This window comes from Lycorma delicatula, chromosome 5 (assembly GCF_047948215.1).
Source record: "Lycorma delicatula isolate Av1 chromosome 5, ASM4794821v1, whole genome shotgun sequence".
Taxonomy (NCBI): domain Eukaryota; kingdom Metazoa; phylum Arthropoda; class Insecta; order Hemiptera; family Fulgoridae; genus Lycorma; species Lycorma delicatula.
The window spans coordinates 50,739,064-50,759,732 of record NC_134459.1 but is presented as its reverse complement, the minus strand read 5'-3'; the positions used below and the strand labels follow the sequence as shown (position 1 = coordinate 50,759,732).

At 32.7% G+C, this 20,669-nt stretch overlaps 1 protein-coding gene across 1 annotated transcript in view; it reads right to left on the bottom strand.

Annotated features, from left to right (window-relative positions):
• Positions 1 to 20,344, bottom strand: part of LOC142324942 (uncharacterized) — a 52,352-nt gene extending 32,008 nt beyond the window's left edge. Inside the window, exons 1-5 of the mRNA XM_075366103.1 lie at positions 19,934 to 20,344; positions 15,374 to 15,589; positions 8,999 to 9,214; positions 5,369 to 5,584; positions 1,886 to 1,954 (exon numbers count right to left, since the gene is read on the bottom strand). Of these exons, the coding sequence (XP_075222218.1) occupies positions 1,886 to 1,954; positions 5,369 to 5,584; positions 8,999 to 9,214; positions 15,374 to 15,589; positions 19,934 to 20,095 (879 nt within the window). The 5' untranslated portion in view covers positions 20,096 to 20,344. The remainder of the gene's footprint in view (positions 1 to 1,885; positions 1,955 to 5,368; positions 5,585 to 8,998; positions 9,215 to 15,373; positions 15,590 to 19,933) is intronic.
• Positions 20,345 to 20,669: the final 325 nt, after the last annotated feature.

The window sequence follows — 20,669 nt, the reverse complement described above, 5'->3', positions numbered from 1 at the left end:
CAACATTAGTCAGTGGCAGACAGAAATAATTCAGGTAGCAGCAGACTTGAATTCTGATTTTGTCACTATTGCATTCAGTTGAGTTATACGGGTAATCGTATGTCTCAGTTTAATGTTGGTGTTTTCTTTTATATTTTTTGTCACTTTAAAGTTTTTCTTTTAATTTTGTTACTAAAATGTCAGGAAAAAACAAAGCCAAAACATTAAATTTAGAAACGTGATTTAAAGTTATTGAAGATGCTGGCTGTGGACTATCACAAAGAAAATTAGCGAAAAAATGATTGTGGTAAAACACAAATAAAAAAAAATTTTAACACAAAAAGAAAGTTTAAAAGAATAGTTTAAAAATGTTAATTAATAAAATACAAAAGAGGAAACTTTTCAACTGTATAAAAAAGTGAAAGATTTAACTTTTGCTTAGTTTTAGGTGTCCAAGCACAAAAATTACCAATAAAAAAAGCAAGTTACGCACAACTTTAAATGGAAACATTTATTGGAAGCAGAGGTTGGTTGGAAAAATTTTGTCCCTGAAACAATCTCGTTTTAAAAAATGTATATGGTGAAAGTGGATCCATCAGTGCAAACACTGTTAATAAAAGACTATGATCTCAAGGATGTTTATAACATTGATGAAATGAGACTTTTATCAAGCTTTACAAGTCATTAACGTTCAAAGGTGCTAATGTGTGTGGTACTAAAAAAACTAAAACAAAGAATAACAAAGATATTGTGTATCAATGCTATAGAAGAAATCTATAGCTAGATCTGGACTGTACAGTGGCGAAAACTTCCCACTTGAATTGTTTGAGAAGGTCACATTGGCACAGTGTGATCGTGCATTGTCGTGGATCAAAACCACGCCAGACGAGAGAATGTAAAGATTCACAGTAAACTTACTTTGTTATTGTTGCTCTCTGCTCCAGAAAGCCCACCAACAAGACACCTTTATGGTCCCAAAAAAGTCATTGTTTTCCTATTGCTCAGTGTGTTTGAATTTTTTCAGCTTGTTTGGAGAAGTGGGCATCCACTGCTTAGACTGTTCTTTGGTTTCTGGATTGTCAAACTGGATCTAAGTCTCATTGCCAATAACGATAGACTTTAAAATCTCTTTCCCCTCATTATCGTAACGCATGAGAAACATTAAGGCTGATGTCATACACTGCATTTTGTGATTGTCACTCAACATCTTTGGGACCCAACCTGCACACAGTTTCCAGTGTCCTAGATCTTTAGTCACAATTGTGTACAGAAAAGACCTTGAGATTTCTGGGATTTTTGCAGAAAATTCACTTATCGTAAACCTCCATTTGTTGCGGACAAAATCATCAACATACTAAACCAGGAATACAGTAGCAACAGACTTGCATCCTTGCCCACCTTCATCATGGACATCCATTTGCCATTCTTTAAATTTCCTACACCATTCCCATACACTACCATCACTCATAAAGTTTTCAGCATACACTAGGGTCATTCTTTGATGGATTTCAGCAGCATTACATCCTTCTGCTTGCAGAAAATGTATCACACTTTGCAACCCACACTTGGTGGGAGCATCAATCGTAGCGGCCATGTTCAATTGCCTGCAGCTCAGCTCAGACTGATGCAACGGAGCCGACAATGGCAGAGGTTATGGTGGGGGTGGATACAATCACATGAAGTGCAAGCCTGGCTCCCGCCTATCTCTTGTTTACTTAGATGCACAATTGGAGGCTGAAAAAAAGCAGTCTCGTATATATGTGAGGTTTGATAAAAAATAAACAAAAATTATATTTTCTCAAAATATCTTTATCTTTTCATCAATATTGATTTTATTAGCAATCTACCATGGAGATTGACAAAACAATATTAAGCATGAGGGTTATTTTTTTGGTGGTGGTTGTACCTGTTCAGTTGTCATCCTGTTATTTGTGACAGAAGCATGAGAATAATCTGGCCTATGCTGTTCTTCATCCTAATTAAAAACAAATTAACATAGTGTCAATTATAATATCAATATTAATAACTGCATCACCAAATATAAATTTCAATTTGAATTCACAATTTCAACTAAATAGAACTTACCAAGTCAAAATAAAAAAAGTTTGTTTTTACTAAGATAGGACTGATGTTAAATAATTTGAATTTTCTTTTAAAATTCCATCATTTTAAACAAATTTACTGTTAATAAAGTAATAAAGTATTAATAGTTTGTCATTCTATTTTAATTAAAACTTTTATTTCCAGTAATTTTCTAATTTAGTGTTACAATTTAAATGGCATTAACTGCTATGGACATTAGCTACTAATAAAGGCCAGCAGCATGAGTAAATTCACACTCATCATAATTTTACAATTTAACTTCACTGATCTATTAATATTAGTAACTTCAGTGATCTATATTATCATGATTAAGTCCATTGGCAGTTTATCTTACTTCATACAATCAGTTTCCAGGATACTAATTTCTAACTTGTTCCAAATGTTACAGAACCAACAGTTTTATTTTTTACTTTTAAAAATTTGTATTAATTGTTTAACGATGGTAATCATTAATATAAATTATTTAAATTAACAATTTATATAAAATGTAGATTCTTTAATGAAACTGTAAACTTTTATTAATTCTGTGTTTTGAATTGTGATAGTTATAATGACATATACATATACAGAATTTTTTTTAAAATCTATTAGGAGGAACGCCTTCAACATCATACTCAATGTACCTGATGACTACACGATACCTACAGTTGGTTGTTAATAATTAGTAAAGAAATCATAAATAAATTAAAAACATTCACTAACTTATGACTCAAACATGTTTCACACAAAAATATTTGCGTACAATAAGTTGGAAATAACAAAAAACTTTCAAATTTATTAGCAAAACAATGACCACAAATCATGAATACTGAACACTATACCAGCTAGCTTGCAGTGAAAATTTTGAATCAAGAGTACTTTTTGATTAATAAAGTGCTGCTGCTGCTGATCAGATTGCCCCTGACAAAAACAATAAATAGAAAATGATAAATACCCATTATACGTCACTTATGCTCAGTGAGTGAGGAAAGTAAAATAAATTTTGAAAGTATGTACATTAAGTATAGGAGGGAGCATGAAAACTGAAGATTGTATTCAAGCAGCTAATAAGTTGTATATTAATAATTCTACAAACATTTCTGGTATCTGTATTTACAAAACAGAAAACTAATCTGTTAATAACCAATCTCCATCATTTTACAATTTACATTAAAAGTAAATCATATTTAACAAGGAAATTGTTATTCCAGATGAAAGGCTGAGACACTACCAAACTACCATAGAGATCGACAAAATAATATTAAGTATGAGGGTTATTCTTTTTTCAAGGTCCGATTGATCGCAAAATAAAAACTTGCGCAAAAATCGGATAAACCTTTGCACATATGAGTTGCGCAGCATCTCTAGTATGACCTTCAATCCCGCCGCGTCACTTCATTTAGTTCTGAACACGCAGCTAGCACGTAAACATATCTACAACAATAGCATCTCTCATCAAGAGTGAAGTGCATACGGTAATTCGATTTCTTCAGGCTGAAGGGTGTAATGCAGCTGAAATTCATAGACGAATAAGTAATGTGTACGGTGAAACTTAAATGAGCGACAACAAAGTGCGACAATGGTGCAGGAACTTTAAAGTAGGATGTACAGACATTCATGATACAGGCGGTCTAGGAAGGAAGCGAGTATCAACCGATGAGCTCGTTGAGCGAATGAATGAGGCAATTCGAGAAAATCGTCGGTTCACAATTTCTGTATTGAGTGATTAGTTTCCTGAAATTTAAAGGTCAGCTCTCTATACCATTATTAGTAAGGGACTTCAGTACTGCAAACTGTGTGCGAGATGGGTTCCCAAGATGCTGTCCGACAATCACAAAACAATGAGAATGGACGTCTCCTTAACGTTTCTCCCGAGCTACCACAATGAAGGAGAAAAATTTTGAACAAAATTGTCACAGGAACGAAACATGGATCCTTTTCGAAACTGAAGAAACAAAAGAACAATCCAAACAGTGGATGCATTCTCATTCTCCCAGTAAACCAAAGAAATTCTAGCTAACCTTCGCCAACAGAAAGTGTATGGCTACTGTGTTCTGGGACCGGAATGGAGTTCTCTTGGTGGAATTCATGAAATGTAGCACGACCATCACTGCAGCCTCATACTGCGTGACTCTTCAACGTCTACGAAGGGAAATTCAGAATAAGCGGAGATGAATGTTTTCATCAGGCATTGTGTTTCTCCATGAAAATGCTCGGCTGCACACTGCAGCTGTAACAAAGAAGCTCCTGCAGTGTTTTCGTTGGGAAGTGTTTTATCACCTACCATGCAGCCCAGACTTGGCTCCATCAGATTTTCACCTCGTTGCTCAGATGAAACACTGGCTAGGATGACAACATTTTGGCACAGACATTGAGCTGCAGACCAGCATAGAAACATGGCTGAAAACACAGGCGGCTCTGTTCTGTGATGAGGGTATTGGAAAGTTAGTACCAAGCTATGACAAATGTCTAAATCAGAGTGGCGACTATGTAAGTACTCGTTACAAAAAAAAATTTTTATTTTCACCGTGGTTTTAATTTTGTGACCGATCGGAATTTGAAAAAACAATAACCCTCGTATGATATTACAATATATTGTACATTAAATTAAAATTACATATCTTTAGCAAACACAAAACAAATAATAGTCTTTTTAAAACATTATTTTTAAACAAATATTACTTAAAGTTCTGTGTAGTATCTTTTAGATCATAACAACAAATAATCAGGCATTTATTGTCCTACAATACAAATAATGTAATTACAAAATTACTTTTTTTCTGTTAATTTTTTAAATTACGATATAATCAATAAATTTATATTTTAATATAAATAAAATTGTGCATACATTTTATAGTATAATATCTATTCAGCAGTACTATCCCTTAATTTTATGAATATTTTACATAAAAGCATATTACTTCTATGTCAGTTAATATTTTAATTCAAAGTAATGCCTAACAATGAATCTAATTCAGGTTCTGCTAAATTAACAAAACCTTTTTCTCTATATTTGGAAAAATTCTAATAGGAGATAAAAAACTGAAACAAGATCAAATTTACAAAGTAAATATATAAAAATACCATGCCTGACTGATATTCAAACCCAAGATCTCTTATGAAAGGCTAAAATACTACCAATGTACCAAGGAGACTGGCTGAATAATATTACAATATATACATTAAATTAAAATTACTTATAGCTGCTGCTTGGGTTATTTCATTAATTTCTACTTTAACATCAAATTTTGATTTCCAATCTTTGTTTTTCTATGATAATACAAAAAAAATAATAAATTAAACATACCTTATGCGTATAATCAAAATAATCCTGTTTCCTTTCCCCCCCTAACTCTTTTTTTTTCTCATCATAGGCTAAACCACTGGAAGACAAAACAGTATAATAATTCTTGCCAGAAGAAACTGTTGTCATTGATCCTTGTGGTGGTTGTACCTGTTCAGTTGTCATACTATTATTTCTGACAGAAGCATGAGAATAATCTGGCCTATGCTGTTCTTCATCCTAATTAAAAACAAATTAACATAGTGTCAACAATAATATCAATATTAATAACTGCATCACCAAATATAAATTTCAATTTGAATTCACAATTTCAACTGAATAGAACTTACCAAGTGAAAATAAAATAAAAGTTTGTTTTTACTAAATAGGACTGATGTTCAATAATTTGAATTTTCTTTTAAAATTCCATCATTTTAAACAAATTTACTGTTAACAAAGTAATAAAGTATTAATAGTTTGTCATTCTATTTTAATTAAAACTTTTATTTCCAGTAATTTTCTAATTTAGTGTTACAATTTAAATGGCATTAACTGCTATGGACATTAGCTACTAATAAAGGCCAGCAGCATGAGTAAATTCACACTCATCATAATTTTACAATTTTACTTCACTGATCTATTAATATTAGTAACTTCAGTGATCTATATTATCATGATTAAGTCCATTGGCAGTTTATCTTACTTCATACAATCAGTTTCCAGGATACTAATTTCTAACTGTTTCCAAATGTTACAGAACCAACAGTTTATTTTTTATTTTTAAAAATTTGTATTAACTGCTTAACGATTGTAATCATTAATATAAATTATTTAAATTAACAATTTATATAAAATGTAGATTCTTTAATGAAACTGTAAACTTTTATTAATTCTGTGTTTTGAATTGTGATAGTTATAATGACATATACATATACAGAATTTTTTTTAAAATCTATTAGGAGGAACGCCTTCAACATCATACTCAATGTACCTGATGACTACACGATACCTACAGTTGGTTGTTAATAATTAGTAAAGAAATCATAAATAAATTAAAAACATTCACTAACTTATGACTCAAACATGTTTCACACAAAAATATTTGCGTACAATAAGTTGGAAATAACAAAAAACTTTCAAATTTATTAGCAAAACAATGACCACAAACCATGAATACTGAACACTGTAGCAGCAAGCTTGCAGTGAAAATTTTGAATCAAGAGTACCTTTTGATTAATAAAGTGCTGCTGCTGCTGATCAGATTGCCCCTGACAAAAACAATAAATAGAAAATGATAAATACCCATTATACGTCACTTATGCTCAGTGAGTGAGGAAAGTAAAATAAATTTTGAAAGTATGTACATTAAGTATAGGAGGGAGCATGAAAACTGAAGATTGTATTCAAGCAGCTAATATGTTGTATATTAATAATTCTACAAACATTTCTGGTATCTGTATTTACAAAACAGAAAACTAATCTGTTAATAACCAATCTCCATCATTTTACAATTTACATTAAAAGTAAATCATATTTAACAAGGAAATTGTTATTCCAGATGAAAGGCTGAGACACTACCAAACTACCATAGAGATCGACAAAATAATATTAAGTATGAGGGTTATTCTTTTTTCAAGGTCCGATTGATCGAAAAATAAAAACTTGCGCAAAAATCGGATAAACCTTTGCACATATGAGTTGCGCAGCATCTCTAGTATGACCTTCAATCCCGCCGCGTCACTTCATTTAGTTCTGAACACGCAGCTAGCACGTAAACATATCTACAACAATAGCATCTCTCATCAAGAGTGAAGTGCATACGGTAATTCGATTTCTTCAGGCTGAAGGGTGTAATGCAGCTGAAATTCATAGACGAATAAGTAATGTGTACGGTGAAACTTAAATGAGCGACAACAAAGTGCGACAATGGTGCAGGAACTTTAAAGTAGGATGTACAGACATTCATGATACAGGCGGTCTAGGAAGGAAGCGAGTATCAACCGATGAGCTCGTTGAGCGAATGAATGAGGCAATTCGAGAAAATCGTCGGTTCACAATTTCTGTATTGAGTGATTAGTTTCCTGAAATTTAAAGGTCAGCTCTCTATACCATTATTAGTAAGGGACTTCAGTACTGCAAACTGTGTGCGAGATGGGTTCCCAAGATGCTGTCCGACCATCACAAAACAATGAGAATGGACGTCTCCTTAACGTTTCTCCCGAGCTACCACAATGAAGGAGAAAAATTTTGAACAAAATTGTCACAGGAACGAAACATGGATCCTTTTCGAAACTGAAGAAACAAAAGAACAATCCAAACAGTGGATGCATTCTCATTCTCCCAGTAAACCAAAGAAATTCTAGCTAACCTTCGCCAACAGAAAGTGTATGGCTACTGTGTTCTGGGACCGGAATGGAGTTCTCTTGGTGGAATTCATGAAATGTAGCACGACCAACACTGCAGCCTCATACTGCGTGACTCTTCAACGTCTACGAAGGGAAATTCAGAATAAGCGGAGATGAATGTTTTCATCAGGCATTGTGTTTCTCCATGAAAATGCTCGGCTGCACACTGCAGCTGTAACAAAGAAGCTCCTGCAGTGTTTTCGTTGGGAAGTGTTTTATCACCCACCATGCAGCCCAGACTTGGCTCCATCAGATTTTCACCTCGTTGCTCAGATGAAACACTGGCTAGGAGGACAACATTTTGGCACAGACATTGAGCTGCAGACCAGCGTAGAAACATGGCTGAAAACACAGGCGGCTCTGTTCTGTGATGAGGGTATTGGAAAGTTAGTACCAAGCTATGACAAATGTCTAAATCAGAGTGGCGACTATGTAAGTACTCGTTACAAAAAAAAATTTTTATTTTCACCGTGGTTTTAATTTTGTGACCGATCGGAATTTGAAAAAACAATAACCCTCGTATGATATTACAATATATTGTACATTAAATTAAAATTACATATCTTTAGCAAACACAAAACAAATAATAGTCTTTTTAAAACATTATTTTTAAACAAATATTACTTAAAGTTCTGTGTAGTATCTTTTAGATCATAACAACAAATAATCAGGCATTTATTGTCCTACAATACAAATAATGTAATTACAAAATTACTTTTTTTCTGTTAATTTTTTAAATTACGATATAATCAATAAATTTATATTTTAATATAAATAAAATTGTGCATACATTTTATAGTATAATATCTATTCAGCAGTACTATCCCTTAATTTTATGAATATTTTACATAAAAGCATATTACTTCTATGTCAGTTAATATTTTAATTCAAAGTAATGCCTAACAATGAATCTAATTCAGGTTCTGCTAAATTAACAAAACCTTTTTCTCTATATTTGGAAAAATTCTAATAGGAGATAAAAAACTGAAACAAGATCAAATTTACAAAGTAAATATATAAAAATACCATGCCTGACTGATATTCAAACCCAAGATCTCTTATGAAAGGCTAAAATACTACCAATGTACCAAGGAGACTGGCTGAATAATATTACAATATATACATTAAATTAAAATTACTTATAGCTGCTGCTTGGGTTATTTCATTAATTTCTACTTTAACATCAAATTTTGATTTCCAATCTTTGTTTTTCTATGATAATACAAAAAAAATAATAAATTAAACATACCTTATGCGTATAATCAAAATAATCCTGTTTCCTTTCCCCCCCTAACTCTTTTTTTTTCTCATCATAGGCTAAACCACTGGAAGACAAAACAGTATAATAATTCTTGCCAGAAGAAACTGTTGTCATTGATCCTTGTGGTGGTTGTACCTGTTCAGTTGTCATACTATTATTTCTGACAGAAGCATGAGAATAATCTGGCCTATGCTGTTCTTCATCCTAATTAAAAACAAATTAACATAGTGTCAACAATAATATCAATATTAATAACTGCATCACCAAATATAAATTTCAATTTGAATTCACAATTTCAACTGAATAGAACTTACCAAGTGAAAATAAAAAAAAAGTTTGTTTTTACTAAATAGGACTGATGTTCAATAATTTGAATTTTCTTTTAAAATTCCATCATTTTAAACAAATTTACTGTTAACAAAGTAATAAAGTATTAATAGTTTGTCATTCTATTTTAATTAAAACTTTTATTTCCAGTAATTTTCTAATTTAGTGTTACAATTTAAATGGCATTAACTGCTATGGACATTAGCTACTAATAAAGGCCAGCAGCATGAGTAAATTCACACTCATCATAATTTTACAATTTAACTTCACTGATCTATTAATATTAGTAACTTCAGTGATCTATATTATCATGATTAAGTCCATTGGCAGTTTATCTTACTTCATACAATCAGTTTCCAGGATACTAATTTCTAACTGTTTCCAAATGTTACAGAACCAACAGTTTATTTTTTATTTTTAAAAATTTGTATTAACTGCTTAACGATTGTAATCATTAATATAAATTATTTAAATTAACAATTTATATAAAATGTAGATTCTTTAATGAAACTGTAAACTTTTATTAATTCTGTGTTTTGAATTGTGATAGTTATAATGACATATACATATACAGAATTTTTTTTTAAATCTATTAGGAGGAACGCCTTCAACATCATACTCAATGTACCTGATGACTACACGATACCTACAGTTGGTTGTTAATAATTAGTAAAGAAATCATAAATAAATTAAAAACATTCACTAACTTATGACTCAAACATGTTTCACACAAAAATATTTGCGTACAATAAGTTGGAAATAACAAAAAACTTTCAAATTTATTAGCAAAACAATGACCACAAACCATGAATACTGAACACTGTAGCAGCAAGCTTGCAGTGAAAATTTTGAATCAAGAGTACCTTTTGATTAATAAAGTGCTGCTGCTGCTGATCAGATTGCCCCTGACAAAAACAATAAATAGAAAATGATAAATACCCATTATACGTCACTTATGCTCAGTGAGTGAGGAAAGTAAAATAAATTTTGAAAGTATGTACATTAAGTATAGGAGGGAGCATGAAAACTGAAGATTGTATTCAAGCAGCTAATATGTTGTATATTAATAATTCTACAAACATTTCTGGTATCTGTATTTACAAAACAGAAAACTAATCTGTTAATAACCAATCTCCATCATTTTACAATTTACATTAAAAGTAAATCATATTTAACAAGGAAATTGTTATTCCAAATGAAAGGCTGAGACACTACCAAACTACCATGGAGATCGACAAAATAATATTAAGTATGAGGGTTATTCTTTTTTCAAGATCCCATTGGTCGCAAAATAAAAACTTGCGCAAAAATCAGATGAACCTTTGCACATATGAGTTGCGCAGCTTCTCTATTATGACCTTCAATCACCTCGCATCACTTCATTTAGTTCTGAACACGCAGCTAGCACGTAAACATATCTACAACAATAGCATCTCTCATCAAGAGTGAAGTGCATACGGTAATTCGATTTCTTCAGGCTGAAAGGCGTAATGCAGCTGAAATTCATAGACGAATAAGTAATGTGTACGGTGAAAATTAAATGAGCGACAACAAAGTGCGACAATGGTGCAGGAACTTTTAAGCAGGATGTACAGACATTCTTGATACAGGCAGTCTGGGAAGGAACCGAGTGTCAACCGATGATCTCGTTGAGCGAATGAATGAGGCAATTCGAGAAAATCGTCGGTTCACAATTTCTGTATTGAGTGATTAGCTTAGTGAAATTTAAAGGTCAGCTTTCTATACCATTATTAGTGAGGGACTTCAGTACTGCAAACGGTGTGCGAGATGGGTTCCCAAGATGCTGTCCGACCATCACAAAACAATGAGAATGGACGTCACCATTACGTTTCTCCAGAGCTACCACAATAAAGGAGAAGATTTTTTTAACAAAATTGTCACAGGAACGAAACATGGATCCTTTTCGAAACTGAAGAAACAAAAGAACAATCCAAACAGTGGATGCATTCTCATTCTCCCAGTAAACCAAAGAAGTTCAAGCAAACCTTCGCCAACAGAAAGTGTATGGTTACTGTGTTCTGGGACCTGAATGGAGTTCTCTTGGTTGGAATTCATGGATTGTAGCAAAACCATCACTGCAGCCTCATACTGCGTGACTCTTCGACGTCTACGAAGGGCAATTCTGAATAAGCGAAGAGGAATGTTGTCATCAGGCATTGTGTTTCTCCATGAAAATGCTCGGCCGCACACTGCAGCTGTAACAAAGAAGCTCCTGCAGTGTTTTAGTTGGGAAGTGTTTTATCGCCCACCATGCAGCCTAGACTAGGCTCCATCCGATTTTCACCTCGTTGCTCAGATGAAACACTGGCTAGGAGGACAACATTTTGGCACAGACATTGAGCTGCAGACCAGCGTAGAAACATGGCTGAAAACACAGGCGGCTTTGTTCTATGACGAGGGTATTGAAAAGATGGTACCAAGCTATGAAAAATGTCTAAATCGGAGTGGCGACTATTTAGAGAAATAGCGTAACTGTGTAAGTACTCGTTACAAATAAAAGATTATTTATTTTGACTGTGGTTATAATTTTGTGACCGATCAGAACTTGAAAAAACAATAACCCTCATATGATATTACAATACATTGTACATTAAATTAAAATTACTTATCTTTAGCAAACAAAGCAGCTTCAAATAATGGGCAGGCAGGAGTAGGTTTCATTATGAACAAGAAGATAGGGAAGAGAGTAGTGTATTTCAAAACGCATAGCGATAGAATCGTTTGAATAAGGATAAAATCAAAACCTAAACCAACAACGATTGTTAACGTCTATATGCCTACAAGCGCCTATGATGATATTGAGGTAGAGTGTGTATACGAAGAGATTGATGAAGCAGTTAAACATGTAAAAGGAGATGAAAATTTAATAATAGTTGGAGATTGGAATGCAAGCATTGGAAAAAGCAAGGAAGGAAATATAGTGGGTGAATACGGGCTGGGCAAAAGGAATGAAAGAGGGGACCGACTTATAGAGGTTTGCACAAAGTAAAATTTAGTAATTGCCAACACCCAATTTAAAAATCATAATAGAAGAATATGCACTTGGAAAAAGCCAGGCGATACTGCAAGGTATCAGATAGATTATATCATGGTTAAGCAAAGATTTAGAAATCAACTCGTTGACTGCAAAACTTTCCCTGAAGCAGACATTGATAGCGACCATAATTTGGTGATAATGAAATGTAGATTGGGGTTTAAAAACCTGAAGAAAAGGTGTCAGATGAATCGGTGGAATTTAGAGAAGCTTGAGGAAGAGGAGGTAAAGAAGAATTTTGAGGAGGACATCGCAAGAGGTCTGAGTAAAAAAGGTAAGGTAGAAAATGTAGAAGAAGAATGGTAGAATGTTAAAAAGGAAATTCAAAAATCAGCAGAAGCAAACTTAGGCGGAATAAAGAGAACTGGTAGAAAACCTTGGGTTTCAGACGATATATTGCAGCTGATGGATGAACGTAGAAAATATAAGGATGCTAGTGATGAAGAAAGTAAAAGGAACTATCGGCAATTAAGAAATGCTATAAACAGGAAGTGCAAACTGGCGAAAGAAGAGTGGATTAAAGAAAAGTGTTCAGAAGTGGAAAGAGAAATGAACATTGGTAAAATAGACGGAGCAAACAGGAAAGTTAAGGAAAATTTTGGGGTACATAAATTAAAATCTAATAATGTGTTAAACAAAGATGGTACACCAATATATAATACGAAAGGTAAAGTCGATAGATGGGTGGAATATATTGAAGAGTTATACGGAGGTGATGAATTAGAAAATGGTGTTATAGAGGAAGAAGAGGAAGTTGAGGAGGATGAAATGGGAGAAACCATACTGAGATCTGAATTTAAGAGAGCATTGAAAGATTTAAATGGCAGAAAGGCTCCTGGAATAGACGGAATACCTGTAGAATTACTGCACAGTGCAGGTGAGGAAGCGATTGATAGATTATACAAACTGGTGTGTAATATTTATGAAAAAGGGGAATTTCCGTTAGACTTCAAAAAAAGTGTTATAGTCATGATACCAAAGAAAGCAGGGGCAGATAAATGTGAAGAATACAGAACAATTAGTTTAACTAGTCATGCATCAAAAATCTTAACTAGAATTCTATACAGAAGAATTGAGAGGAGAGTGGAAGAAGTGTTAGGAGAATACCAATTTGGTTTCAGGAAAAGTACAGGCACAAGGGAAGCAATTTTAGGCCTCAGATTAATAGCAGAAGGAAGAATAAAGAAAAACAAACCAACATACTTGGCGTTTATAGACCTAGAAAAAGGCATTCGATAACGTAGACTGGAATAAAATGTTCAGCATTTTAAAAAAATTAGGGTTCAAATACAGAGATAGAAGAACAATTGCTAACATGTACAGGAACCAAACAGCAACAGTAACAATTGAAGAACATAAGAAAGAAGCCGTAATAAGAAAGGGAGTCTGACAAGGATGTTCCCTATCTCCGTTACTTTTTAATCTTTACATGGAACTAGCAGTTAATGATGTTAAAGAACAATTTAGATTCGGAGTAACAGTACGAGGTGAAAAGATAAAGATGCTACGATTTGCTGATGATATAGTAATTCTAGCCGAGAGTAAAAAGGATTTAGAAGAAACAATGAACGGCATAGATGAAGTCCTACGCAAGAACTATCGCATGAAAATAAACAAGAACAAAAAAAAAGTAATGAAATGTAGTAGAAATAACAAAGATGGAGGACCACTGAATGTGAAAATAGGAGGAGAAAAGACTATGGAGGTAGAAGAATTTTGTTATTTGGGAAGTAGAATTACTAAAGATGGACGAAGCAGGAGCGATATAAAATGCCGAATAGCACAAGCTAAACCCTTCAGTAAGAAATATAATTTGTTTACATAAAAAATTAATTTAAATGTCAGGAAAAGATTTTGGAAAGTGTATGTTTGGAGTGTCGCTTTATATGGAAGTGAAACTTGGACAATCGGAGTATCTGAGAAGAAAAGATTAGAAGCTTTTGAAAGCAGGTGCTATATGAGAATGTTAAAAATCAGATGGGTGGATAAAGTGACAAATGAAGAGGTATTGCGGCAAATAGATGAAGAAAGAAGCATTTGCAAAAATATAGTTAAAAGGAGAGACAGACTTATAGGCCACATACTAAGGCATCCTGGAATAGTCGCTTTAATACTGGAAGGACAGGTAGAAGGAAAAAATTGTGTAGGCAGGCCACACTTGGAATATGTAAAACAAATTGTTAAGGATCTAGGATGTAGAGGGTATACTGAAATGAAACGACTAGCACTAGATAGGGAATCTTGGAGAGCTGTATCAAACCAGTCAAATGACTGATGACAAAAAAAAAAAAAAGAAGCAAACAAAGAACAAATAAGTCTTTTTTTAAAACATCATTTTAAACAAATATTACTTTAAGTTCTATGTACTATCTTTTAGCTCATAACAACAAATAATCAGGCTTTTATTGTCCTACAATACAAATAATGTAATTAACAAAATTACTTTTTTTCTGTTAATTTTTTAATTTACGATATAATTAATAAATTTATATTTTAATATAAATAAAATTGTGCATACATTTTATGGTATAATATCTATTCAGCAGTACTATCCCTTAATTTTATGAATATTTTACATAAAAACATATTACTTCTATGTCAGTTAATATTTTAATTCAAAATAATGCCTAACAATGAATCTAATTCAGGTTCTGCTAAATTAACAAAACCTTCTTCTTTATATTTGGAAAAATTCTAATTGGAGATAAAAAACTGAAACAGCAGATCAAATTTACAAAGTAAAGATATAAAAATACAATGCCTGACTTATATTCAAATCCAAGTCCTCTAGATGAAAGGCTAAAATACTAACAATGTACCAAGGAGACTGGCTGAATAATATTACAATATACACATTAAATTAAAATTACTTATAGCTGCTGCTTGGGTTATTTCATTAATTTCTACTTTAACATCAAATTTTGATTTCCAATCTTTGTTTTTCTATGATAATACAAAAAAAAAAAATAAATTAAACATACCTTATGCATATAATCAAAATAATCCTGTTTCCTTTCCCCCCCTAACTCCTTTCTTTTCTCATCATCGGCTAAACCACTGGAAGACAAAACAGGATAATAATTCATGCCAGAAGAAACTGTTATCATTGTACTTTGTGGTGGATGTACCTGTTCAGTTGTCATCCTATTATTTGTGACAGAAGCATGAGAATAATCTGGCCTATGCTGTTCCTCATCCTAATTAAAAACAAATTAACATAGTGTCAACTATAATATCAACATTAATAACTGCATCACCAAATATAAATTTCAATTTGAATTCACACTTTCAACGGAATAGAACTTACAAAGTGAAAATAAAAAAAAGTTTGTTTTTACTAAGATGGGACTGATGTTCAATAATTTAAATTTTCTTTTAAAATTCCATCATTTTAAACAAATTTACTGTTAATAAAGTATTAATAGTTTGTCATTCTATTTTAATTAAAACTATTATTTCCAGTAATTTTCTAATTAAGTGTTACAATTTAAATGGCATTAACTGCTATGGACATTAGCTACTAATAAAGACCAGCAGCATGAGTAAATTTACACTCATCATAATTTTACAATTTAACTTCACTGATCTATTAGTATTAGTAACTTCAATGATCTATATTATCATGATTAAGTCCATTGGCAGTTTATCTTACTTCATACAATCAGTTTCCAGGATACTAATTTCTAACATTTTCTAAATGTTACAGAACCAACAGTTTTATTTTTTATTTTTAAAAATTTGTATTAATTGCTTAACGATTGTAATCATTAATATAAATTATTTAAATTAACAATTTATATAAAATGTAGATTCTTTAATGAAACTGTAAACTTTTATTAATTCTGTGTTTTGTATTGTGATAGTTATACTGACATATACATATACAGAATTTTTTTTAAATCTACTAGGAGGAACGGCTTGAACATCATATTCACTGTACCTGATGACTACACGATACCTACAGTTGGTTGTTAATAATTAGTGAAGAAATCATAATTAAATTAAAAACATTCACTAACTTATGACTCAAACATGTTACACACAAAAATACTTGCATAAAATAAGTTGGAAATAACAATAAACTTTCAAATTTATTAGCAAAACAATGACCACAAACCATGAATACTGAACACTGTAGCAGCAAGCTTGCAGTGAAAATTTTGAATCAAGAGTACCTTTTGATTAATAAAGTGCTGCTGCTGCTGATCAGATTGTCCCTGACAAAAACAATAAATAGAAAATGATAAATACCCATTATACGTCACTTATGCTCAGTGAGTGAGGAAAGTAAAATAAATTTTGAAAGTATGTACATTAAGTATAGGAGGGAGCATGAAAACTGAAGATTGTATTCAAGCAGCTAATAAGTTGTATATTAATAATTCTACAAACATTTCTGGTATCTGTATTTACAAAACAGAAAACTAATCTGTTAATAACCAATCTCCATCATTTTACAATTTAAATAAAAACATATTACTTCTATGTCAGATAATATTTTAATTAAAAATAATGCCTAATAATGAATTTAATATTATCGGAAAATGGCCTGCCCAAAAGAATACTAACAAGAACGGCCAAAGACTTGTCGAATTTTGCAGAAACCATAATATGATCTCAAAATCCACCTATTTTATGAGAAAACCAAACAAATTGAAGACTTGGAAACACCCAGATTGGAAAAAAGGAGAATGGCAACTGGATCATGTTTCCATGGACCGGAATTATCACAAGGAGATTTATAATGTAAAAGTCTTGAGAGGAACAGATACTGGATCGGACCATTACTTAGTTAAAGTTAAAATAAAATTCACCCCGCATAAAAAGAAAAAATCCCAACCTAAAAACAAAAGAGCTTATGATCCACATAAATTAATAAACAATGCCATCTTTGAAGAAACAACAAAAAAAATCAAATTAACTAATAATTTAAAAGAACTGACATCCCAACTGAAAGAAATAGCTGAAGAACTAGCCCCTATAAACCCAAGAAAAAAACACCAATGGTGGAATGAAGAATGTGACAAAGCAGTCAAAGACCGACACCGGGCTTGGATCAACCACCAAACCCAGAAAACTGAAGAATCTAACCATGAATTCACCAAACAAAGGAAAATAACTCAGAAAATTATAAGAGGAACCAAACGACAAGCCCAAAAAAACTTGATTCAGCAAATAGAAGAAAGTTCCAAGAAAACTAATTTCTGAGACTATTATAAAATTTTTGGTCAGGCTCTTCAAAGATATGAACCACCCACCCTTATGCTGAGAGGAAAAAAAGGAAATATGGCCCACACCAATAAAGAAAATGCTGAAATTTTGGCAGAAACCTTCAATAGACTCCTCAACTGTGACGACCCCCCAGAGCCTTTTGAGATTGACACTGAAACTCCAGTTAAAACTTCACCAGTAAATATCAACCCGCCAACAATTCAAGAAGTTCTCGCAGCCTTAAATGAAATAAAAAACTACAAAGCAAGCGGAGAAGACCAGCTTTTCGCAGAACTCTGGAAACACTCATCAGTTTATTCAGTCAAAATTTCCCTACATATATGCCTCGTGAAAATATGGAACGAAGAAAAACTTCCAGAACACTGGACCACAGCCCTCATCCATCCATTACATAAAAAAGGGGATAAAACTAATCCTGAAAACTACAGAGGCATATCTCTCCTGGATTGCACATACAAAATCCTGTCGAGAATCATATACAACCGATGCAAAGACCAACTTGAACTGGAACTTGGGGAATACCAAGGGGGATTTAGGCCATGGAGAGGTTGCCCAGAGCAAATAATATCCCTAAAACTTATGATGGACTTATATAAAAGACGGAAAAAACAACTAATAATCACCTTCGTCGACTTTAAAAGGGCCTATGATTGTATACACTGACCATCCATGCTGAATATTCTGAGAAACCTGGGCCTTCACCCTAAACTCGTAAACATGATAAAATTAACTTTAACCAATACCCAGTCCAGAGTGAAATTCAGAGGTGAACTCTCTCAACCCTTCTACATAAAAACTGGATTGAGGCAAGGAGACGGCCTCTCACCACTCCTTTTTAACTGCGCCCTTGAATTTGTCATGAGAAAATGGTATGAAATAAATCCCAAAAATATAAAAATGGGTACTAAGAAAAACTCCATCACACTAAATTGCCTAGGATTTGCAGATCGCTCGCTCTTTTAGCAAATAATATTCAAGAAGCCAAAACACAAATCGTGAGCTTTCAAAACCTAGCACAAAAGATAGGGCTTCATATCTCTTTCGAAAAAACTGAACTAATGGCCATAGATCCTCTGGTAATAGAGCACATTACGGTAAACAATCAGAAAATTAAAATAGTAAAACAATTTAAATATCTAGGGGAAATAATAACTTATAATTTAAATGAAAAAGGCAAAACAGGACAAATAAAATGATTAAATCCCAAAAATTAACTTGGTCAACATATAACAAAAAATGCCTTTCTGCTAAAACAAAACTTAAACATTATAAAACTGTAGTACAGCAAGAAGTCACCTACGGAAGCGAGACCCTTTTCAAAATCACTCAGAAAAACCGAATTGAAAAAATTCTGAAAATAGAGAGGAGAATTGTCAGAACGTGTATCAATAAAAAACACCAAAAAGAAGGCCAATGTTGGATTGTGCCAAATGAGGTGGTGTATCGAGAAATAGAGCCTGTTACTGATACTATGCGGAAAAAAAGAATCTCTTTCTTTGGTCATCTCATAAGGACACCGCAAACAAGACTGTCAAGAAATATCATTGAAAATCTCTGGTTCCAAAAGCTAGAAGTAGGATGGATCAAAGAAATTAGAGAAGATATGAAAGAATTGGGAATTTCCCTGACTGACCTACAGAATAAAACTGGAAAAATTACAAAGCTAAAAGATAAAAGCATTAGATTTAAACAAAAGACAGACAAACGACAAAATACAACGAAGAGGGTGTTTACGGATGAAGAAAAGAAAGCAAGATCTGAACGGATGAAGAAATACTGGGCAGCTCGAAAGAGTAAAATAACACGCTTTTCTCAGAAAAGATCCAACTAAAATTGACTTAAGTGGTCCCATCTTGGCCGTAAAAGCATAATAATAATAATAATAATAATAATAATAATAATAATAATAATAATAATAATAATAATAATAATAATAATAATAATAATAATAATAATAATAATAATGAATTTAATTCAGGTTCTGGAAAATTAACAAAACCCTTTTCTCTATATTTGGAAAAATTCTAATAGGAGATAAAAAACTGAAACAGCAGATCAAATTTACTAAGTAAATATATAAAAAATACCATGCCTGACTGATATTAAACCCAAGATCTCTAGATGAAAGGCTAAAATACTACCAATGTACCAAGGAGACTGGCTGAATAATATTACAATATACACATTAAATTAAAATTACTTATAGCTGCTGCTTTGTTATTTCATTTATTTCTACTTTAACATCAAACTTTGATTTCCAATCTTTGTTTTTTCTATGATAATACAAAAAAATAATAAATTAAACATACCTTATGCATATAATCAAAATAATCCTTTTTCCTTTCCTCCATTAACTGTTTTTTTTTCTTATCAAAGGCTAAAGCACTGGAAGAAAAATCAGAATCATTCATGACTGCTAAATTCACACTAGCCCCGAAAACAAAGAATGCCAGTCTGGCTTCCTCCGCCATACGACTGTTCGTATATAAGCACGTACACACTTTTTTCTGTGAATGGGTCGGTCTAGGAGGGGTGGTCGGTGTTAAACCCAGAGGGTCTACTGCTTACACCTGCGTCGCCGACAATGTGAAGGGGTACCGCTAGGACACCAGCCGGGCGGCCAGCTACCTGAATTCCAAGCTATTGTTACAACTACAGCTAAGACTAGAATTAGTTATTTATAACTTCTTCACTTTTATTTTATTTTATTTTCAGCTATTGTATAGTGAACTTTTATAGTACATAAATTGTATAGCCTATACAAATTGTGTAGGACTATTGTGTGATTAGCATATTGTATTGTGTTGTGTTTTTCTTACAGGAAGTGTAATTTATAAGCTATATTAGTTAAATTTTATTTTTAATTTAATTTAACTTTTCTAAAATGGACAGCGTAGTTGCGCCACGCGCAAAGACGCGGCCTGCCCCGTCCTGTGGATGCGTGTCCAGCGACTCGGAACGCAGCGATGAGGGGGCATCAATAAGACTGGCCAAGCGAACCAAGAAGGGTTTGAGGGGCTCTAAGCTCCCCAGACCGACTGCGTC